The 18,147-nt window shown below is 33.7% G+C and overlaps 3 protein-coding genes and 1 pseudogene across 21 annotated transcripts; 1 reads left to right on the top strand and 3 right to left on the bottom strand.

Moving 5' to 3' along the window:
- The first annotated feature begins 34 nt into the window (after positions 1–34).
- Positions 35–2,514, top strand: LOC111281492 (uncharacterized). The gene is made up of 2 exons (XM_022869245.2): positions 35–1,981; positions 2,262–2,514. Exons 1-2 carry the CDS (start codon positions 1,154–1,156, stop codon positions 2,367–2,369), a joined length of 936 nt encoding a protein of 311 aa, XP_022724980.2. The 5' UTR covers positions 35–1,153; the 3' UTR covers positions 2,370–2,514.
- LOC149514014 (putative aminotransferase ACS12 pseudogene) lies at positions 2,070–5,301 on the bottom strand (annotated as a pseudogene). The gene is made up of 2 exons (XR_016329194.1): positions 4,583–5,301; positions 2,070–3,811 (listed from the first exon to the last, which is right to left on the bottom strand). The product of XR_016329194.1 is annotated as a putative aminotransferase ACS12 pseudogene (transcript).
- A 1,186-nt stretch (positions 5,302–6,487) lies between these two features.
- On the bottom strand, positions 6,488–9,515 carry PBS2 (cysteine and histidine-rich domain-containing protein RAR1). The gene is made up of 5 exons (XM_022869257.2): positions 9,336–9,515; positions 8,386–8,468; positions 8,066–8,226; positions 6,994–7,214; positions 6,488–6,877 (listed from the first exon to the last, which is right to left on the bottom strand). Exons 1-5 carry the CDS (start codon positions 9,435–9,437, stop codon positions 6,782–6,784), a joined length of 663 nt encoding a protein of 220 aa, XP_022724992.2. The 5' UTR covers positions 9,438–9,515; the 3' UTR covers positions 6,488–6,781.
- Positions 9,516–11,026: 1,511 nt separating this feature from the next.
- On the bottom strand, positions 11,027–18,146 carry LOC111281458 (K(+) efflux antiporter 5-like). 18 transcript variants are annotated; one of them, XM_089746430.1, is made up of 20 exons: positions 17,681–18,146; positions 17,034–17,077; positions 16,480–16,547; positions 16,289–16,373; positions 16,126–16,187; positions 15,952–16,027; positions 15,731–15,805; positions 15,251–15,322; positions 15,058–15,141; positions 14,906–14,974; positions 14,730–14,807; positions 14,535–14,623; positions 14,280–14,375; positions 14,132–14,185; positions 13,938–14,033; positions 13,320–13,508; positions 13,155–13,232; positions 12,359–12,403; positions 12,148–12,243; positions 11,027–11,424 (listed from the first exon to the last, which is right to left on the bottom strand). In XM_089746430.1, exons 15-20 carry the CDS (start codon positions 13,977–13,979, stop codon positions 11,383–11,385), a joined length of 492 nt encoding a protein of 163 aa, XP_089602556.1. In that variant the 5' UTR covers positions 13,980–14,033; positions 14,132–14,185; positions 14,280–14,375; positions 14,535–14,623; positions 14,730–14,807; positions 14,906–14,974; positions 15,058–15,141; positions 15,251–15,322; positions 15,731–15,805; positions 15,952–16,027; positions 16,126–16,187; positions 16,289–16,373; positions 16,480–16,547; positions 17,034–17,077; positions 17,681–18,146; the 3' UTR covers positions 11,027–11,382. The 18 variants fall into 18 exon arrangements, with proteins under 18 accessions (XP_089602556.1, XP_089602555.1, XP_089602570.1 ...); XM_089746429.1 differs by having other exon boundaries at positions 14,132–14,375; XM_089746436.1 differs by lacking the exons at positions 11,027–11,424; positions 12,148–12,243; positions 12,359–12,403; ... (1 more) ...; positions 13,938–14,033; positions 14,132–14,185 and having other exon boundaries at positions 13,465–13,508.
- Between the last annotated feature and the right edge of the window lies 1 nt (position 18,147).

The raw sequence follows: 18,147 nt of genomic DNA, 5'->3' as shown, positions 1-18,147 counted from the left end.
TTATTTTTATTTTTTTACATACAAAGTCTTATCCTGAGAAGAGAAGGAAAATATGAGAAAAGATCGTAAACGTTGTAATTCGAATCGTGAATAATACTTCTCTGATGGCATATACCAATTGAATTAAATTATAGGTTAAGTGGATGCTCCCAGTTTTCCCACTCTTTCGTCTCCTCTTTATGGCCCCTGATATCCCATCTGCTACAAGCGATTGGTTTCTAATAATATCCAAAAAGATTGTTAGAGATAACATGTGATGGGCATCTTACGATACAAATTTGCGCCGCCCCCATTCCATGAATTCTTTTTCTTACTTTATAAAATATTCGTCTTAAATGGATTACCTTATCTTTAGGTTATTTAATAATAAAATCTCGAAGCCAGCCAGCGTATCTCTGGACGAATTCTCTGCTAGCGTCCACCAGTGGCTGCCGCAGCAGCTTGATGGAAGTTTAAGGAAACAGGCATGATCCTCACCCTTTTGAAGAGCAGGGAATCAAATTTTTATCGCTGAAGCAAACGTTAAGTCTCTTAATGAATTAGGGTTTTATGTGAAATACAATGGGAGTGCATGAAATGAAAACTGAGACGCGTAAAAAGAACAGGCAAGGCATGTTGAATAATGAAAGGGGCTTTAGGTCTCTCTCGTGCTTGTGGATTATATCTTAGTTGATCATGAACGCCCACCAGAGGGAACATAGAAGCAAAGGTGGCAAGGTTAAAAATGGATGCCATTGATGTTTTTCATCTTAAGTCTGTAACTCACAAATCAGTGCCAAGTTGTGGGTCTCGGGGCCTATCTTTATTTTGCATTGGCTGTTTCTTAAATTAATGTTCCTAACCTTTAAACCACAAAACTGAAACTAAAATTAGTATCTATTAACTCGAAATAATGCTGAATAAAGTTAGTACGACCACTTTTAGCGAAGTTTGACCGACCAAATCCAAAACCAAGGTGCTCTGAATTCTCAAATCCCTCTTTGACACGAGACATACAGAGAGCAGGTGAACAAACCTTTTCAAGCTCAGGAATGGTGCAGTTCGGAGGTTTGGTATTGTAGCAAACTCTTCTAATCCACTTAGCACCAACAATATATAGGAAAAGATTGCATACAAAGTCTAATGTAGAACGGACCATTGGAGTTATTTCGGAATGGCAGAGAAGGAAGCCACAGGACATTCTAACAAAAGGAAAATCAGGCAGCCACCTTCAGTTCCATTCCTTTGGGAAGTGAGGCCAGGAATAGCAAAGAAAGATTGGAAACCAACAGCTTCTTCAGTTACTACAACATTACCACCTCCAACTCCAATCAAGCTTATAGCCTCAGTTCCCTTTAATTGGGAGGAAAAGCCCGGTACACCATTATCCAGCTTCTCCCAGCCTCCGGTGGAACCAGCAGCTGTGCCCCCATCAGCAATGCTCATGACTCTGCCTCCACCTCCAGTATACTCTCCAGCCTATTTTAACGGCTGCAACAGCAATGATGATGGAAGTGATGGCAGTGATGAACAACAAGTGGTGTTTGAAATGGATCTCGAAGCATTTGGTTTTGAAACAGATGATTCCTTTAGCTCAGCTCCATCCCTCTTGGCAAATTGCCTTGTAGCATCAACGGCGATTTCCACTGCTGTTCCAGTGCAGAAAACTTACCAGACAGATAACAGTAGTTATCTGGAAACACCTCCCTCACCAGCTTCGGATACTGAAAGTAGTACAAGCAGCTATGCAACTAGCACTTCAAGCCTTGTAGGGGCTTCTTTCTTGGAACGCCTTTTTCCATTGCTTCCACCTAATTCTGGTTTCCTTGAAAAGGTCAGGTACCATGACCAGGTGTCTCATGCACAAAGTGATTTTGATTGTGGGAATAATAACACTGTAGTCATAAGGAGGCCACCAACACTAGGAGAGTTGATAATGATGAGCAGAAGGAAGAGTTATCAAAGAAAGGCTGTTCAAATAAGAGAGAAGCATCTATCAATGGTAATTCTAAATATTCCCGTTCCTTGTTTTGCCATTACTATTGCCTGATTAAGCTGCTATAGAACAACTGGGAAGTATGTCTAAACTCTAAAACAAAACTGCTTTTTCATTAAAGGAGCAAAAAATTATGCATTTCAAATGATCTTTCTTTTCTTTTGTCCAAAAACCATCCCCTTTTGGAACTAGCATAGAAACAAAAAAGTTGTATTTCTAATTATCTACTACTTTGCTCAAGATCTGCTAATGACATTCTACTCTTGCTTGGATGAAACTATGAAAGGAATTTCTTAAGGAAAGAGCTCCCGGATGCTGCATCTTTGGAACTGGCATCAAATTGATCGAAGGATTGCAATTGAAGAAGTTCCAACCAAAACTGAAATTCTTGTAGAAGAGGCCAAGAGGTTCAATCGGCTTTACTGTTCAAGACCACCCTAAAAACAGTACACCAAGAACTTCAAAATCATTAGTCTTGCTTCAGAAAATTAGGATGTAAATGATTTTACAAGCCTGGAATGTAACAATGTTATAATCAAGCTGCAAAACTTCAAGGGAATCCTCTATGTTGAAGATCCAACCTAGAAATTGTGCATGCCTAAACCCTCTTGTTTAGCCACAGAAGGAATATCTATGACAGAGAAATCCTACCAGTGATCAATGCAATTAGCTTGAATTTAAAAGATATAAAGTATTTTCAACTGCATGATGTACGGTTATCAGCAACTTTTCTAGTCCATTCCACAACTACAGGAATATCCTCCTGACAACCATCCTGGTTCTATGTGATGGCAAGCTGAACCAGGAGTTACATTGATATTAGCCACATTCAATAGCTTATCCCATAGCTCAAGTTCCCCTTTCTCACTGTAAGAGGGGATTAATTTGCTCATATCAGCCCAACAATACAAGCCAGCACTGCTATCTGCACATCTAATGCCTCATACTTCCCGAGCATATTTTGTATCCACTTTTTATTGGTCTCAATATATTCCTCAATGAATCTTGTATCCAAAAGCATTGAAACTAATAACTTTTGGATCGGAGCAAAAATAGAAGAAAACCTAGTTAACTTTCTAGAAGCAGCCAAAACATTCTCATTAAATGAATAGATCATTCTAACCGTAAATCCTGGAAGAGAGAGGTCCTTTGATAGCCCATAAGCTATATGAACCCTGTTTTTATCAAAATCCTCTGAATCAAGAACTTCAGCCATGCTGACAAAGTCTTCATTCCCACACATAGACCCTGCAAATATTTCATCTGATATGATATGGATAATCTTTTCTCGAGCAAAGTCCAAAAGATCATAAAACATCTTCTGAGAAAGTAGACTGCCAACAGGATTTGCAGGTATGAAAGGAGAATTCCCTGAATTTTTGTTTCTCATTTTCTTGTCTGGTTGAATGCTTGATCAAGTGCAGTGATACTTAAACATGAAATTGTCAGTTCTGCGACAATGGACAGGTATTAGCTCCACTCATGTTCGCCATTTCACATCCTTGTCAAAACTGCAGAGACTTTTTCTAATTAATCTAATAGGACCATTGTTTTTCCTTTCTTTCTTACTATACCCTTTTGTTTGTGCGTGTGCATGTTTTTTTTTTTTTTTTTGGGGGGGGGGGAAGTGCTTTCCAGTTCAGAAAAGAGTATTTATAATCATATAAAGTCTCGGAACGAAGGTCAAATAGTTATAAGGTGTGGGAACAAGAAATGCATTTCCATGATCTGCTAGGCAGAAGCATAATGTCTCAATTGCCGGAGATACACTAGCAGTTAAAACCATCTGTGAAAGTTCAAATGAGACAGCTCCTCCCATAACACGAGACATAAAACCTGCCATAGCTTGCAAAATCCAAATAACAGAATAAATAGAAATAACACCAGACAGTCTCAAAGGCATTCCCAGTGCATCAGTCTAATTCTTTATGTATAAAATGATTGTTGCTAAACGTGATAATCGAAAGGATAAACTACAAAAGCATACTGCTTCCATCATAGCCCCACATCTCTTAATCTCCACCACCAATATAAATGAATGTGAGAAAAAGATATGAAAGTTAGCTCCATTATAGAAAGACTCAACAGTCTATGAAATACAAATGCAAATATTCAGTTTGCAACCATCTCACAGTTCCAAAAAATGTTGGGCCCCATAATCAGATTTTGACAACATTCACTGGTTTAAAGCTAAACTAAGAAATTGTTCTTACATAGCATCTCTGATTCTTAAGCTCTTAAACCAATTAGATTTATTCATTTTCCATGTGTCCTTATATGATAACAATTAACACAGGAAAACATACAAATTTGTATCCCTCCACACATTTTAACCTCTCTTTTCCACCAAAGATGATACACAAAAGTTCTAAGAAATCGTTCATTATTCCCAATGAATATTTTAACTTATGATTGATAACATTTTCACCCATAGACTGACAAGAAATAATTCAACCCCAAATATCTAATTCATTCCAAAAAGCAACAATTTGAGTGATTACTTTAGAGGGAAGGTTTAAAATGTTAAAGATCCATTGTTCCAAAATGTTAAACGTTCAATAAAACCAATAAAAATTTTTTAAAGAATTATAGAGATGTCGAAATTACCAGTTTGAGTTCCATTATTCCATCAAAAGGATGGTAAGTGGCAATCACGCTAATGCTCAAATCACCATCCTCTCTTCCCATTATCGAACATCCATTTCTCAATTAAATCAAAACACAACTGGGAAAAAAAAATTTAAAAGAAAGAAACAAAAAATAAACAATTACAATTAATATACGCCACGCTATAGAACTATGTTTAAAACTTAAAAGCAATGCTTAATCTATTCTCTGACAAGCCAAGCTGGATAAACTCATCCGGGTTACCTATTCTATCATACGGATTTCCGAGGCCCTATCCAACTCGATATAATACGGCGAGTCGTTCGGTTTTGCGAACCAGTCCAATCGAGCCGCGGTCGCTCCGTTGGGTTTTCGGAGTTGAACTTCTAGTTCTGGGTTGAGGTGTTGGAGAGAGCGGGTCTGGGTCATGACCTGCGGGAGAGGAGAAATTTGCCGTTTGAGAAAGAGTGAAGGTTAGGCAAGTGAGAGGCCAATGTACGGATATAATCCATTGAGATTGACTCGAATTAAACTCGAGCTTCAACTTAGTTTAAAATTAAATTTGAATTCGATTATATTTTATTACTTTAATTTAAATTTAATTTAAAATAAAAATTAAATTATTTAAATTTATTCAATTAAATTTGATTAATATATAAAAATAATTTTAATTTTTATATTAGATAAAAAAATTAATTATTTATATTTAAATAAAAATATTATTTAATTAAAATTATTAAAATATATTAAAATATAAAAATTTGATTAAGTTCATAAATTACTTTAATTATATATAAAAATATTTAAATTTGATTTAATAAATAAATTAAATTATTTAAATTTTATTATTCATATCCGGGGCGGGGCGGAGCGGAGGAGGCAATAATCCTTGTGTACGCTCATAGGACCCGTGAAGCCATTATTGGTGGTAATTGCCTCTGGTATGCGCTCCTCTACTTTTGGACATAATTGAGATTTGGGTTTGATGTGTAATAAACTAAGACCCAAGTGCGTTATAACCAGGTTAGACCAAATTTCATTGTTTCATTCTTTCATTTGAGAAGTTGAAAGTTACTGTTGTTATTTATGAATATTCAAAATTTAATTTTAATTAAATTAATAAATCAAATTAATTTAATTCAATTAATAGATTAATTATTAAATTAATTTTAATTTATTAAAAAAATAATTTTAAAAAATTTTCAATTTCCAATTAATTTGACTCAAATCAAATTAACAAAAATTTTAATTGAAATATAATAAATTTCGAATATAGAACTAAAAATACATAAAATAAATTATTTTATTTTAAAAATTGTTAAAATCTTTAACTTAATATTTTAATATTTGAACATTTTATTTAATAATTTTATTTAATTTATTTTAAATGTTATAATTTTTACCTTAATATTTTATTGAATGATTTTATTTAATTTATTTTAAATATAAAATAAAATTATAATTTAAAATATAATTTAAATTAAATATATTTATTATTCAATTAACTAAAAAAATTAACAGAATTAATCAAATTTAATTGGATGATTAATTTTCGAATAAATTTGATGAACAAAAATAAAATAATAAAATTTAATTAATTCAATTTTAAATATTTCGATTCACTTCAAAATTAACCAGTCTAACCAAATTAACACCAACTACACCAGACCACCAAATGTAGAACTTCTACCTTTACTACAAAATGAAGAACTTCCAGCTTTACGGGCTTCGCAAATCCAGGCTTTATCGGCCTGGTCTTTTAAGGTCGAATGATCCATGGTCACCTCGGACATGCCACAGCCTGAACGCTTTGAAAAAAAAGCCCGCACTTGGCAGATTGGAAACTTGATAAAGTTCAATAGTGTAACCTATTGAATTTCAGATCGCGGAACCGGCACATGAACATGACTTCACATTATGAATCTATTTCAAAAATGTAGCACGTCCATATACCACAATCACAACGGTCAATAGGCTCAACGTTTTAGTCGCAAGATGAGTGCAAAACAGTTCCAACACATTGATAATTCATCCTAGATTGCAGTTGCTGTTCGTAATCTAAAAATGTAGAGCATGTGTTCATGTGAGGGAGGGAATGTTCAAGTTACCAACCAACCCCACCTCCCTCAGAAAAATAATAGAAGAAAAGAAAAAGGAAACCTTTTAATATAACAGGAACTCATTCCTCGTGCCTATGGTCTAGGACACTGGCTCAGCATTGTGCCACCCCTTGGTGCATGGTGGAATGGTCATGAACTCATCAAATTCCTTTACATGAATATCGCAGCACTTCCACTGCAAAGAGATAGGGAGTCAATAAAGGTTGGTAAAAAGGAAAAGGACATGCTAACAATATTTAAAATATTGTAATGACTAACAACATTTCATCATAACGAAAGATTATTGCTTACCCCTCTCATTCGGTCATGGAAAACAGCAGGCCCAGGATGGTAATTGCATGCAGTATCATGGTTATCTTTTTCTTTGAAAACTTTACCACATCCTTTATTTTTGCAAGTCTGAGTCTGGTTTATATCAATTATCTTCTTTGGTGGAGGAGAAGACCCCTGAAAATCTGCACTGCCCTCAGCCAGTGCAGCTGGGGTAGAGTTCAGTTCATTGGGCTGTGAACCTACAAAGTACAGTAACATGCTTCAGCTCTATATATGATTGCATAGCAACGTATTTGAACAAGATCAATTATTTTCCCTACTAGAATAAATAATTAATGACTTCAACTTCTAAGATATCCAGAATATTCAGATATTATCACTTAACGCTTGCAAAAAGTAAACCCCAAAACTGAACAACATGACCCAGTGAAAGTTCAGCTTTCCTTGGAAACCAACCATTAATCGTATTCAGGTTTCTGAAGGAAACCATGGTTTGAATCAAAGACTCCAATAGTTTCCTTTTGCAGCAAGTATTATTGTTGGAAGATTACCACACAATAAAATTACAAACTAAAATATTTAATTTTGAGAGATAATTAAATGACTTGCCAATCTCTCAAGACAAAAATGGCATTTACTCTCACCAAAGATAAGAGAAGGATGATGCACTAGCAAATTTCTTTTAACCACTTGACACATGAAGTTAGTATATTGACCAAGGAAAAGGAGTACCTATATAACAACGTATTCAGCTTTTTATCAGTAAAATCATAATGTGCCATTGTGCCTATTTAAGATCATATCCATGAAAATAAGACACCTAAATAACAACTTTTTATTTTTTAATATGGTAAAGCAGACATGAATTGCTGATAGTCTAAAACAGTAAGTGAGAAAGAGCTACTGATACCATGCCCATATAACAACATATTAAGCTTTTTCTCAGTGAGATCATAATGTGCCATTGTACCCTATTTAAGATTATATCCATGAAAATAAGAGACCTAAATGACAATTTTTTTTAATATGGTAAATCAGACATGAATTGCTGATAGTCTAAAATATTGGAGTGAGAAAGAGCCACCGATACCATGATCAGAGCAAAAGAAACCCTGACGACACCTAGGGCAAGATTCTTTTGATGTTGGAGTGGAAGCAAGAGTAAAAGCAGGACTAGAAGTTGGATAGTTCTTCGAAGCAGCTGGCTTAGTTAACACTGGTTTCTCGATTGTGTGCTTACCTGTCTTACATCTGCAGTAAAAAAAAAATTGAAGAGAAACTAATATTAACTAGATGCAAATAGATGATTAAAGTTATCAAGCATTGAACTTCCTCTTCCTATATTACCTACTCAAGAACAGCAGCATGAATCATAGTCCAAGACCTAAAGGAATCAACACAGGTACATACCCTGGAATTTCTAGGAATAAGCTGAAATCATGACTTCTTTTTTTGCAACAACTCCACTCTTTAATTCCATCATGAAATATAGGCTGGAAAAAGAAATTAAATTTGCGTTATCAGCTGAAAATGAAGATGCATAGGATATTTTTAAAATAATAAAACCATTTATTTTCATAAATTTCTATTTACGGCCTGATTGCATAAATTTGCCCATGCAGCGGAACCAAGCCAACATGCAAGACAATAAACAAAAAAAAAAAAAAAAAAAAAAAAAGTCAGCCTGATCCACATGACATAATGACATTCCAAAATTCATATTAAAAAAAAAAAAAAAAACAACACTAATATCATGTCAGGCACTGTAAAAGTCATCACTGTTTATGATTAGTAACCCTGATTCCAGTAGGGACAAAAAAAAGGATAAACCATAAACACAAGCTGAAAGTTATCACTCATTGTAGAAAAAGTAATAGAATTAGTTAAAACTATAAGCTTTTGCAATTAATAACAAAAAGAACAAGTTATTCAGTCAAATTTTGGCAAACATTTCGCATAAATCCACGGTTACATTTCCGAAACTGCAAGGATAGAAAAGAAGAGGGATAACGCAAACTTGCCCAAGTTATAACTGGGAACCGAAAATCACATGAGGAAACATTATTTTAGCCAAATCTAGGTCTAAACTATGCAAGCAAAAAATCAAAAGTATCTTCGTAATCTATAAGAAAAAAAAAATTCAAATTGTCGCATTTCAAGACTAAAAATATTGGTCAACAAGTGGTTCAATAGATTCTGATTTTTTATTCGAATGTTTCAATTAAATGGTCAATACATCAAGTCGTTGTATTGAAGTGATGTAACGCACCGATAATTGGTAATTCAATCACAAGCTATCAAAAAAAAAAAAGGAAAAAAAGAATAACAAAGATTTAGAATGGGTAAAATGAGAGGCATACCGAATCGTGGTATGTGCAGGAACCTTCTGGATTATCGTCTTCGGTGAACGTAGCGTTGCAGCCGATTCGCTGGCACCGATGCTTAACAGGTTGATCTGCCATTTTTCTCTTTTACGGAATGGTGGGGAAATGGAAAGTCATGCGAGCTGTATTTTCTAAAAGTTTATGGTTTCCTGTGTTTACCTGGGACTTCAGATTCGCTGCTCTGGTACTGGCCCTCCTTTCCATCGATCTTTCTAGAATGCCACGTGGAAACATCTTGGCCGTTTATCGAATTTTGTTTTCCTCGTTATTTTTTTCTGCCGACAGTATCAACGGTTTGCAAGCGAGCTTAAAATTTGCATTGCTTTGCTCTTTCTTTGAATAGAAGTTATTTTATTTTATTTTTATATAGAAACGCATTGAAGCCCATCAACTCTTGGGCTTTAAAGTTTTCAAGACCCATCTAAAAAAATATGAAAACAGAAAGAACCAGAAAAACCAAAATAGATGAGTTAGTTTAGCATTTCTTACGCGTGTCGAAAAAAGTAAAGGTGAAAAAAAAAAAGAAAATTAGAAATTGATTTAAAATTATAGTATTCGATTTAGTTTAGATTAATTTTTTATTTAATTTAGATTAAATTTAAATATTAAATGTATATATTATGTTTAAATCAGATTTTGAATTAGAAGATAAAAAATTGAAAAAAAAAATCAAATTAAATCAAATTTTATATATTTTTTAAATTTTTATAAAATAAAAATAATAATTTTATATCAAAATTTACTTATATATATTAAAATTATATATAAAAATTTAAAATTTAAAAATCGATAAATCGAATCGAATTGTAAAATTTGATTCAGACTGAATAAAAATTTGATTTTGATTTGGATCAAATTTTAAATTTTCATAATATTATATAATATTAAAAAATTAAACTTAATCCGATACAATCTAAACCATTATTTTCATTGAAAAAAATATATTTAAAAGGTATTGTGAAAAAAATACGATTAAAATTTTTAAGTATTTAGTAAAAGGTGTTGTAAATAATTAAAATATTTAAATTTATATATAAAATATTAAAATATTAAAAATATAGAGATAATAAAATAATTTTCATTTTAAAAGCACTTTTTCATCATTTAGGAAGTTTTTTGGTTTGTCAAAATTCTTTATAGTTTAATATTATGTTTGAGTAAAAACAGTTTTTAAACCAAAAAAACTACTTTCACCAGCAATACCAAATGAAAATTTAATAACTGATATGTATATTACAAAATCTGTTATCTAAAATGCAAAGCTAAAATTGAATAATCCGCAGGCTTAATCTAGCAAAACAATGAGCCAACCGGACAGCTCAATGAATTCTACATCTGAAACAGTCCCTAGATGACTACAACAGTATATATACATCCTTCGCATATAAATAAAAGAAATGCAGTCATCAATTGACTCAAAATTATTATTATTATTACTTTTTTGAAATAACAATTGACCCAAAATTATAAATCACTATAAACTGTAACAAACTCAATGACCCTGTTAAATATAGCTCGATAAAGATGTAGATTTTTTTTTTTTTTTTATATTTGACATTACTGAAGATTAAATCTCAAAAAAAAATCCAAACATTCTAATAACAAATCACCCCTATTATAATTTGTACAATCGAAATATGTAGCTGGGTACAGCACAGATTCATAAATTTGTCACAAAAGGAGACATCTTTTGTAAATTATAATCGACTGTAACTCATTTTTGTCGAGCTCGAGTAACCCTCCAGCAGTAATTTGTGCATAGGGATTACAACGCACAGCATGACACAAGGATTAGATTGAACTCGTGAGTGGTCAAAATACAAAATCATATACAAAGAATAATAAAGAATATATATAAATGTACAAGAGAACTTTCAGCTGACTTCCAATGGAACCGACACCGTGAAGTGTTATCAGAAACCCCAACAATGATATTGGTAGTGCTATTAAACCCTAAATACTTGCAGATGACTAAGCTCTATGGTGTAACACCAGTATAACCTGACGACCATAACATGGTAGGTCACAATAATCTGTTATGTGCTTCAATGATGGAACCTTTCTCCTGCAAAACATTAGTAAATAAAATGATATAAACACATGAATCTATATTCTCTAAAAAGCAGTTACTGTTTTAACTGCTCAACATTTGAGAATGTTTAAATCGAAAAAGATTGCCATGCAATGTTTATTTCAGTAAACACCAAAGGTTTCGTTTGTACAATTATGCAACTCTGATTTAAAGCTGAAAACAACTAAAAGGCCTTCCTACATTAAATACTTTAAGTTCGCTTTAGCTAGAATCTATCTATTAAATACTTTCTGTTAATATGGATCTTCACCTGGAGTAGCATGAAAACTTCGGTAGACAGAGTCAATGGGTGAAGTGATATCACTATAGATACTAAAAGAAGACAAATGCTCATATCCAGGTTTAAATTTGTTTTGATGGAAGTCTATAAGCAGAGGAAAAAGGTAGATAACTTAATGGTAGTTCATGATGGCTTAACCTTATAAACAAAGATCTGTCATTTTTGTCACGGTCCACACCATTCTGCAAGGTATGTTCGCCTCTACGCATTAGGCATCATGGTTTTTCCCACAGAAGGCACATCTTAAATTAAAGATGGTGTGAACACTTATATGCCCAGTTGAACTTATATACCCAGTTGAACTCTATTAGATTGCTGATGTGGGATTCACCACTCCCACTGGGGATCTTGACACGCTGAGGGTGCACATGTGAGAATAATGTACATGCATAAAAACAGAAAGAAGAGAAAGAGACCTCATTTTGTGAGCTGCTCTCTGAGGGAAACCATTGCAAAAGAACACCCAAGTTCATCACATTAGGTATCAATTTGAACAAAAGAGGAGTTGTCACCTGCAGAATCATAATTTGCGACCAGTAATGTTGCAGGCTTGCAGCCAAGAAAGGGGGGTAAAGAAAAGCATACCATAAAGCTTCAAACAGTAGTTTTCATATCAGAGAAACTTACCAGACTAAGAGCTGTTATTCCAAGAAGAAGAAGATACATCTTTCCCTTCAGCATCAGCCAAATTCAAGTCAATATTGCAAGAAAACAATTGCAATGATAATGAAGTTAACACATTCTCAAAAAAATTAAAATATAAGTTATTAGAAAGTGTCAGAATGGAAGCAACAAAAGAAATATGCTACTGCTATGAGATTTTATTGCAAAAAAAACCTCATTTAAATGTAATTTGTTGCTGAACCATTTCATGCATTACTGAAGCATCACAAAAAATTATTCTTCTTTTTCTTCTATGTGGTAGAAACAGTCGTAATGAGGCTCTCTGAGTAGAAACCCCCCTCCCCTCACTGGGCACTCCTGCTTCCCAAATAAATAATCAAAATGCACACTCAAAAACCACCTTGCATAGAGGCATATGACATCTTCATTCACTCACTGCCCCTTATCCACTTCAAATTCCAAACAACAGCAGATTTAACTTCAAGGCCTCCAAGTATAGTAATAAAAGCATAGAACAACAACTCCATGCACTTGGTTGTTGTTTTCAACTCACACTAGACCAGTTCTTTGGTATTAAATTTGCATATTTGATTCTCAAATGATTTTTGCATATAATCTGACATATTTATTCTTACCTCAAGCACAAAATATGGTCAAATGTCAGTCTATATAAAGATTCTAAAAAGAATAATGCAAGGATAAGTAATGAGATCAATCATAAAGAAACAAGAAAAAACTTTATCGTACATGCAAAGACACAAACATGCACATTTTTACAGGGCAAGAAAGAGATAGGTACCTCAACAAGGTGAAGATTTGAGGCGGAACTTAGAAGAACAAAAGCAAATTCTCCAATTTGAGCAAGCAACACTCCAAACTATATCATAGATGTACAAATAGCAAGTATGCACAAACTATGTAAAACAAGATGTTCTTTCTGCATTGAGTGAGCAAACAAACTTACATGGAAAGATGTCCTGAAACTATATCCGAAAGCCTTAATGACCACAGCAGCAACAGCTGTCTTAACAACAATAACTAGAATAACAGCTGCCAATAATATATCCACATGGTTCCACAGAAAACGTACATGTATGAGCATCCCAATACCAGAAAGGAAGAGTGCAGAAAATAGATTGCGAATTGGTTCCACCTACAAATTGAAAAAAGTATCATATCCAGAAAAAGCATTAATTTCATCATTCCTCCTAGAATAGAAACATGACTCATAATAGAGAGAATCCTGCATTAAACAAAGGAATGCAGCCACTTGAGCCACTTATCCTATTTAAGACTCAATCTCCCATAACAAACTGCATACTTTATCTATTGTCCATAAACAAGTGAACCACTAGCATAAATTAAGATGAATAATGAATGAACCCTTGACTGAAAATACAACAGACCAGGTGCATTCATAGACGTTCATTTGTGCCCCTATAGACTAAAAAGCAAACAAGGTAAGCCTTAAAAACTTTTAAGTAACTAACTGAAAAGTGAAACAGCATAAAATCCTTCAGAGAAAGCTAAAAATATTAGATTAATGACATAGGTAAGGACCCTGTCCATAGCCAGTGATTACATGGTCTAAAGTATGCTGTGCAAAGTCAGTAGTAGATATCATAACTCCAGCAACAAATGAACCCAACTCAAGGCTGAGACCCAGCTTATCACTGCACTGTGAAGATTACAAAAGTTCAAGAGTGTTAAAAAGTTGTTCTGAGATTTTACATGCAGTGATACAGCAGTTGTAATCATGGCAAGCAGAACAATTACCCAAGCAGACAATAAGCAGAAAGCCACAGCAGCAAGCTGATAAAGTTCATTTGTCTGGATCATAAATTGAAACCAAAATGAATTAATATTTTAAAAACTATACAAAAAAGGTTACAAAGAGTGAGATAAATATGTTAAAAGAACTTACTTGAGATGATATCTGTTCATTAACTTTAGGAAGCGAGGAACAAACAACCAAGACAATACAGATGCAACAGTAAGATATATCGATAATACCAGCATCCTGACATTGATCATTAGTGAGTGTCAGATTCCAAACCTACCCTTTATGTAAAGTCAACCACCAACAATAGATCAAAAGCTGCTTTTGGGAAGAAGGGATAGAAAAGGAAGGATCACAATAAGAAAAACGGAATAGGTGGAAAAACCAAAAGAAACTTACAACTTTCCTATTGAAATCATCCCATGTAGTAAGCCACTGCTACCACCCAAAACTGGGAGCAAAGCAAATAACAAGCCAACAGCACAATCCTGAAATGACCAGAGTTAAGGGAATGAATGGAAACTCAGCAATAAAATCAAGGTTCTGAATCCAAATTGTAATTAAATTGTTGATAGGTCATCACTTCTCTTCAACCTGAAAAATTAGAGTCCCAATAGTAACTTGACCATGGAGAGCATTAGTGCTACTCTATTCAACTAAAAACTTCACAACCTGATAAAAATATAAGAATGGATGACTATTAGATGCAACAAGTAGCAACCAAGAATAAAAGAAAAATACTAGTATTGTAAAATGGTATAGAAAAACACAATTGCAGTTGATGACATTGAGAGGAAGGAGCCAACAAATACACCCTCAGACAATTTTGCTCCACATAACTGCAAGATTGAGAGATGTCTAAATTTAGCATCCATTTTACAGCTGTTCTTAATTGGAAACCCAAGCACTTGCAACACCATACCACTGCAATTATGCCAGACAAGAACAAAAATATCACAATTTGAACTAGTCCCCCAAAGACAGCAACTGGCCCCACAACTTTTAACTGCAATAAAAATTATTTGGAACAGCTTTCTTTAAATGAGATACAGAAATTTCTAAGCAAGCTAAAGCATCTGACAAATAAGAACTCAACGAATTTGAAAATATCCTACCTTTGCCAAAGAAAACTCTAGCCCAAGTGCAAAAAGAAGAAAGACAACACCAAACTGTGCAACAGTTTCAACCTACAAAAGAAGAAAAGAGAACGATCATATCACCAAAATAATAACAATATGGAAAACCCTATCACTGATTGCAAATTTCTGCAAACAGGCATCAAAGAATGAATTTTCGGATGATATAGTTTAGGCATTATTAGTTGCTATCAGTTGAAAATTTTCAATGTATAAATGTAAAGGAAAAAAAAAAACATTTTTGAGGATATAAATTTCAACTGCGAGTCTCAGGAATTTGTTAACAAAGGAAAAATGATCTTCCAAGGCAACATCTTTGCCAGATGGCTCATAAAGCATGTTCCCCTTCACATCAGTGAGGCTATCTCAACAGTAGAAAATAGTGCATACCCCAAGACTGAGTCATATAATATTTTGATTTTAAAAAACAACAATCTCAAGCTATTAATAACAACTAACCTGTACCATTTCACTAATGAATTTCAAACCTCCTGGTCCAATCAGTGAACCCGCTAGAAGATATCCCACAATAACCTATCCCATGTATACATTTAGGAAAAGCAAAGAAATGCAATTTCTGTTATTACAACATCCTTGGTATAGCTGCATATCAAACTCAAGATAAAGTAAATGGTTATTCAATGCAAAGTGAAACAAATACTAATTGCAGAGATGCAAACCGGTTGCCCCAGACATGAAAAGATAATACCACCAATGGCAGCAGAGACTATGACAACCACCAAATCTGATATCAATCTGCCCAAGGGTAATACAATGTATTACAGCTTCGTTTTATTTTATATTAAACAATTTACTAAGGATAATGCGAGGATAAAGGAGATGAAGATGCTAACCTCAAATCAACTTGGAGTACTGGATACTTGGATTTTTTATTTGAGATTACAAAGACATTATCCTACGATCAAAGAAAGGATTAAATTATAAAAAACAACCTACTTCAAACTGTGTTATAGATCCTCATATAAACATAAGAGAAAGAGGTAACATACGGTCCACCTTTTTGTCAATCAAGGTCGTTGTCTCATCCGAATCTTCTTTTTCCAGGGAAAAAACATCTTGAATCTGGAATGAACTTGTGCCACTATTGAAAATTTAGTATGTGGAAAAAATTGTTAAGTCATAAAAGTAAAAAACATTATCTATTCAATAAAATGTTTTTTGCTCCAAAAAGAAATGCATTTCCATACTTTGCCTCTTGAGTATCATTTCTCTTCCCCTTCTCATGAGTGATTTTAGCTACAGTCTCAAGTACAGCCTGGAAACATATCAGGAAGCATTTTAAAACAGACAATAAAAATGAACAACTACGCAGAAAACACATGGATTACTTAGGAAAGAAGGTAATTAAGGGCATATTCTACTTCTAACATGCAAGATATACAAACCCAAACTTTCCTCAACAATTATAGAAACATCAATCACTAGCCATTACATTAACCAATATTTGGATATCATGATCTAAGCATATACATAAGCAAGATCCCTCACAAGATTGTTTTATTTATTCCTTTAAATTTAGAGGCCTACTAAAGTTTGCGGAAAGATTTGAAAAGAACAAATATAGCAGACTTTTATAGTTGATCTCAATCCAAAACCATAAATTTAGAAAAAATTAAAAAGAGAAATCGGGTAGAGTCAACAATATGCGCATGGAAGAATGAAACTACAGAGGAAACATTACAGTCCAGTTTCCTTAGTATTGAAACAATGAGAAAGGACTTCAAAGGAGAATCAAACCTACTTGCTGATCAGCTACACTAGTATTGAAACTGCTTGCATCAGATCCTAACAAAAGTTAAGAAAAAAAAAAAGAAAAGCAAATAGATATCAGCTAGAAAGCATTTAAAGAACCAATCAACCACTTGATCAATTAACTGCAAATCTTAAATCATACAGAGAACTAGAGAAGATGATAGAAAGATGTATGAACAAAAGGAAATTGAGAATCTAATTTGCTTAATTTCGAGACCAAACATTTTTCCCATCATACAGAGAACTAGAGAAGATGATAGAAAGATGTATGGAGAAAAGGATATTGAGACTCAAATTTAATTTCGAGACCAAACATTTTTTTCCATCCTTTTCCATCATGAATTCAAAAAACAAAACAAACTAGTCTCATTGCTATGTTTTTACTTCAGTGTCCTTTTATGAAAACTTTATTTTAACTTCTAGTAGAATATATGGGCGCTTTTATTGAAAGTTTAAATTTCAAATTGAGCCTGCATTGTTTGGTGAAATTGCTAGACTTGCCAGCATAAGCATCATGATCCAACGGTTTGTTCGTTTTTTTTCTTTTCCTGAGTTTTTCTCGGCATATTAAAGCATTCAAACATTTGAAAGAACTATTATAACCAAAAAAAAAAAAAAAGAAGTACAAAAGCTAACCTTCAGGTTGATCATTTTCGGAGAACTCTTTCTCAAGAACCCGATCGAACATTTTGGCAATACTCCCTTCTCCGGTACTCGTCGACGACGAATTCGCAAGGTTACCATAAAACCTTTCTCGGATTTCCTTATCAGATCTCGCCACTATGCATATCCTCGCGTGTAACAGTATCAACACCAAATAATAAACGCATCCAAACACTCCACGTCTCGAGGAGATAATCGCCATCGATTCCGTAAATCCCTCTCTCTCTCTCTCTCTCTCTCTCTCTCTCTCTCTCTCTCCCTTTTTCTTCTACTTTGGAACAAAATTTGCAGAGAAAAGTGAAAAAAAAAAAAAAAAAAGGCAATGCAGTAGGGAATGTGTTAGAGAAAGTCGGTTAATTTGAAATCTGGATCGAAGAGAGGGAGGTTTACAGACGTAGCTGGGTTCGTTAATTGGGATTTAACTGTCCGGCGGGATCACA

Source organism: Durio zibethinus, chromosome 17 (assembly GCF_047325235.1).
Source record: "Durio zibethinus cultivar Kanyao isolate XHJ-2024 chromosome 17, ASM4732523v1, whole genome shotgun sequence".
Classification (NCBI taxonomy): domain Eukaryota; kingdom Viridiplantae; phylum Streptophyta; class Magnoliopsida; order Malvales; family Malvaceae; genus Durio; species Durio zibethinus.
Note: the sequence above shows the minus strand (reverse complement) of the source record. Positions and strands in the feature narration are given on the sequence as shown.